The sequence below is a fragment of the Sinocyclocheilus grahami genome, unplaced genomic scaffold, assembly GCF_001515645.1.
Source record: "Sinocyclocheilus grahami isolate Dianchi unplaced genomic scaffold, SAMN03320097.WGS_v1.1 scaffold2941.1, whole genome shotgun sequence".
In the NCBI taxonomy this organism is placed as follows: Eukaryota; Metazoa; Chordata; class Actinopteri; order Cypriniformes; family Cyprinidae; genus Sinocyclocheilus; species Sinocyclocheilus grahami.
This window is the reverse complement of record NW_015508114.1, coordinates 9,942-14,157: the sequence shown is the minus strand read 5'-3', so window position 1 is coordinate 14,157 and position 4,216 is coordinate 9,942. Positions and strand designations below refer to the sequence as shown.

The window sequence follows — 4,216 nt, the reverse complement described above, 5'->3', positions numbered from 1 at the left end:
TCATCCAGAACGCTGCTGCCAGGATTCTGACTAGAACCAGAAAATCTGAGCATATCACACCAGTCCTCAGGTCCTTACACTGGCTTCCAGTTACATTTAGGATTGATTTTAAAGTACTTTTACTCGTTTACAAATCACTCAAAGGCCTAGGACCTAAATACATTGCAGATATGCTCACTGAATATAAACCTAACCGACCACTCAGATCATTAGGATCGAGTCAGTTAGAAATACCAAGGGTTCACATAAAACAAGGGGAATCCGCTTTTAGCTATTTTGCCGCCCACAGTTGGAATCGGCTTCCAGAAGAGATCAGATGTGCTAAAACATTAGCTACATTTAAATCTAGACTCAAAACTCACCTGTTTAGCTGTGCATTTATTGAATGAGCACTGTGCGATGTCCGAACTGATTGCACTGTATTTTATGTATTGCACTGTATTTTATGCAACCCCAAATGATTGCACTGTATTTTATGTATAATCATTTTCTATTTTTAACCGTCTTAAATTCATTTTAAATCAATTTTTAAATCATTTTCAAAGTTTTTAAATTCCTTGTTTTATTTTTGTGATTGTTTTACTTTCTTTTATGTAAAGCACTTTGAATTACCATTGTGTATGAAATGTGCTATATAAATAAACTTGCCTTGCCTTATGGATTGGTTATAATGAAATGTATGTACTTTGTGTAACTCACACACAATAATTGCACAGAACTGAGTCACTGAAGTGAACACAAGTTTATTTATTAAGCATTTATTTGTCTGCGATGTTTTTGTTCTGCGCTCTCAGCCAGTCCCCCTCCGGGGATATGGCCTAACTTAGCTTTGGTTTGCATTGGTTGTGTTGAGCACCTCGGGAGGGTGTTATTTAGCACTTGACATTAGTCATAGTCAGAAATGTGATTTGGCACCCTCATGTAAAATATGATGGTATGTGTGCCATGTAGATGTGTGTGTTCCTAGCAATAAAAAGACACTCATTAGGAAAAACAGTGTGAGTGTGTGTATGTGTAAAGTGTGTTTGTCGGGTGGCAGGGTGATCGGTGTAGTGTCCCCCGGTGAGTCTGAGCTCTTAGTGCTGGATTCTGCGGATGGACTGGATCTGAGGGGTCTGGCTGTGGGAACCCCAGTTTCTCCAGTGCTGAAAGTCTCCGCTGTGCCTCTCACACTCCATGATGTACTGCCTTCCCCTGTATCCTGGGAACTCGTAACACACAAAACTACACACAGAGATGGCGAAATGAGGGTCAGGTATTACTGTGTTGAAAAGAAATATAAAAAGACACAATCCCACACACTATCAATCCTTGCTAAATATTGAAGTTTATTTACAAAAGCAACGTTTGGACCGAAACTTTTGCAAGGATTGATAGTGTGCGGGATTGCATCTTTTTATATTTTGGACTTGACAGTTTTGTTGGACCTTCTATCGTTTTTTCAGGTGTGCTGTTGATTGTGTTGAAACGAAAGAAATAATGGGAAAATACAGAGAAGAGACTCACGCGCCGCATTGCACATGCATGGAGCCCACTTCAGGACCACACCATCCCATGGCCTGCAGAGAGGGATAGTCGTCACACAGCTCCACACAGCGGCCCAGGAAGTTCTCCCTCTCGAAAATGGTCATGCGACTGCTCTGGTGAGACTGAGGGGAGACGAGAGAGAGAGATTGACCCCACATATCCACATATTCAAGTGATTATATCAGTGCTGTTGTTGTTAACTAAAACTATTAAAAATGTCTCTGTTAATTTAAATTAAAGCTGAAATCAAAGAAAATATAAACAAACAAAAACAAAATATTGCCTTGTTAAATTACTAAAAACTACTAAAACTAGAACGGAAATAAAAATAAAGCTAAATAGACATACAAAATATTTAAAGGTAGAGTCATTATTTTTTTTAACTCATTAAAAAAGTTAAGAGATTAATAAATAGTACTAAAATAAATAGTGAATACATTAATAATATTTTTGAAGCAATATGTTAAAATGATGTATAATGACATGAGAGGAAGACTCCAGTCATACCAGTATATCCAATAAGTACATTCAACTTTACCTGAATGCATACAGTATGCTTGCATAAAGCAATATAGCCAATCTCAACTAGTTGACCTATTGAGGCTGCCAAGTTGAGATCACATGACCAGTCCAATGCAACTTGCTTTATTTCAATAAATCCTGTTATGGACACTTGGTGAATAAATATTACATATTAGCCAGCACAAAATAGTATATGCCTTTAAGATTTCTAGCATATAAAAGGGAGGGAATAACTCACAGCGCAGTAGACAGGTCTAAAAGACATGAGTCTCTCCACGTGGTAGGACAGGTTTCCACTGTAGGCATCCCAGTGAGGATACTCTCCTCTCTCCAGGATGAACTGCTGTCCCTGGAAGTCGTGGTGCTCATAACCCACCCAGCTATTGAGAGAGAGAACATCCAGTCAAACATGGGCAAACATTACTGGTTGAAAGCTCCCTAGAACATATGTATGGAAGCACACATTCTGTAACTCACGCGCCACTCTCAACGCGAATAGAACGGATGTTGTCGAAGCCACACTCCTGGATGTTGCAGCATTCTGAGGTGAACTCCTGACATTTTCCCTGGAAGTGTTCCTGCTCAAATACAGTCACCTAGAAGAGCAAAAGCACACAGGTAAAGTGTCTTGTGTGATTTTTTTTTAAAGTGTTTTCCTATAATATACATGCAAAAGTTCCTCAAACTAATTACTTAAATGAAAATTGAGTTTGTATGCCAGATTAAGGTGATACCATATTCTATTGATCTATTGCATTAGTATAATAACATTTATATATGTGTGTGTGTGTGTGTGTGTGTGTGTGTGCGTGCGTTTTTGTGACAAATGAGGACATAAATTTGTATAATGACAAATGTATGACATAGATATTACAAGAAGAAGGTGACTTTTCAGGACATTACCCCATGTCCCCACTTTTCAAAACGCTTATAAATCACACAGAATGGAGTGTATTGCAAATTTGAAATAGCACAAAGTTTCCTGTGAGGGGTAGGTTTAGGGGTAGGGTTGGTGTAGGGCAATAGCGCATACAGTTTGTACAGTATAAAAACCATTACGCCGATGGGATGTCCCCACTTTTCACAAAAACAAGCCTGTGTGTGTGTGTGTGTGTGTGTGTGTGTGTGTTTAATGGCATTTAACCTTGAAGAAAGGGGCCATTCCCATGCCATAGTTGATCATGGGCTGCATCATGGTGGATCGAGTGAACCTATACATCTTTTTATCTTAAAAAAAACACACACGTAAAAAACAGACCATAATAAATATCAATTATATTAGTTGCAAATTGTGAAATGAAGTCAAATAAATAACACAAAACAAGGTAATAAAGGTCAACTGTTCTTTATCATTATTAAAGATTTGAAAAAGTTATTTAAAACAAACAATAATCGATATATTAGATGATTTTTTTTTTAAACTTTATTAATAAAGTAGCTATTTAGTGATAAAATGTAGTACAATTTCGCCATTCTCATAATGTGGCCATAAAATGATGTTTGTAAAGTAGGCCATAATAAATGTATAATTGTGCCATGAGCTCCGTGAGATGTAATGGGATCTTACCGTTTTAGTCACTGAGCTCGAGTGTGGCACGCGCCTTAACGCCGGTTTCGCGTGGAGCTTTGAGAGAACCTGGCGCTTCGGTTTTATACCGGCCACCGCTGCCGTGCGCGTGAAGTACGTTCTGAAGGGCGCGCAGGACAGACCACAGGGTCGCCAGCTCAGCACATACTATAGAAGTGCCACATGGTTGTTGTGAGCCCATTCACTGGCAAGTGCAGTGCAGTGTTTTGGGTGAAAGCAGGGCACACAAAGGGTTTGGTCCCAGTATGTTCGCGCAGGTCAGCACTCCTGCTCACAATGAGCGTAAAACACCAGGATTAGCTGAGTGAACTTGCTCCAGCTGAGTGTGGGTTTGAGTTGCTGTGGGAGCAGTGAGGAAAGTTCAGTTTTCATGCAAGTTACCATTTTAGTAAGAATGTTACAATGTGCCCCCCCCCCCCTCCCCTCCCTAATGTCTTACAACCCTGTTTTCTGGGACATCAATAGTTCACTCTAAAAAATGCAGGGTTGTTTCAACCCAACTTTGGATCAAAGATGGACTAACCCAGCTGTTGAGTTAAATTTTTTAATTACATTTTTAACCCAAAAGTTGGGTTAGTC

At 39.3% G+C, this 4,216-nt stretch overlaps 1 protein-coding gene across 1 annotated transcript; it reads right to left on the bottom strand.

The window, feature by feature from the left end:
- Nucleotides 1–742: 742 nt before the first annotated feature.
- LOC107575843 (beta-crystallin A1-like) lies at nucleotides 743–3,717 on the bottom strand. Its single transcript, XM_016262163.1, has 6 exons — nucleotides 3,617–3,717; nucleotides 3,194–3,276; nucleotides 2,527–2,645; nucleotides 2,288–2,429; nucleotides 1,507–1,649; nucleotides 743–1,224 (listed from the first exon to the last, which is right to left on the bottom strand). The coding sequence occupies exons 2-6, from the start codon at nucleotides 3,266–3,268 to the stop codon at nucleotides 1,077–1,079; spliced, it is 627 nt and encodes a 208-aa protein (XP_016117649.1). The 5' UTR covers nucleotides 3,269–3,276; nucleotides 3,617–3,717; the 3' UTR covers nucleotides 743–1,076.
- Between the last annotated feature and the right edge of the window lie 499 nt (nucleotides 3,718–4,216).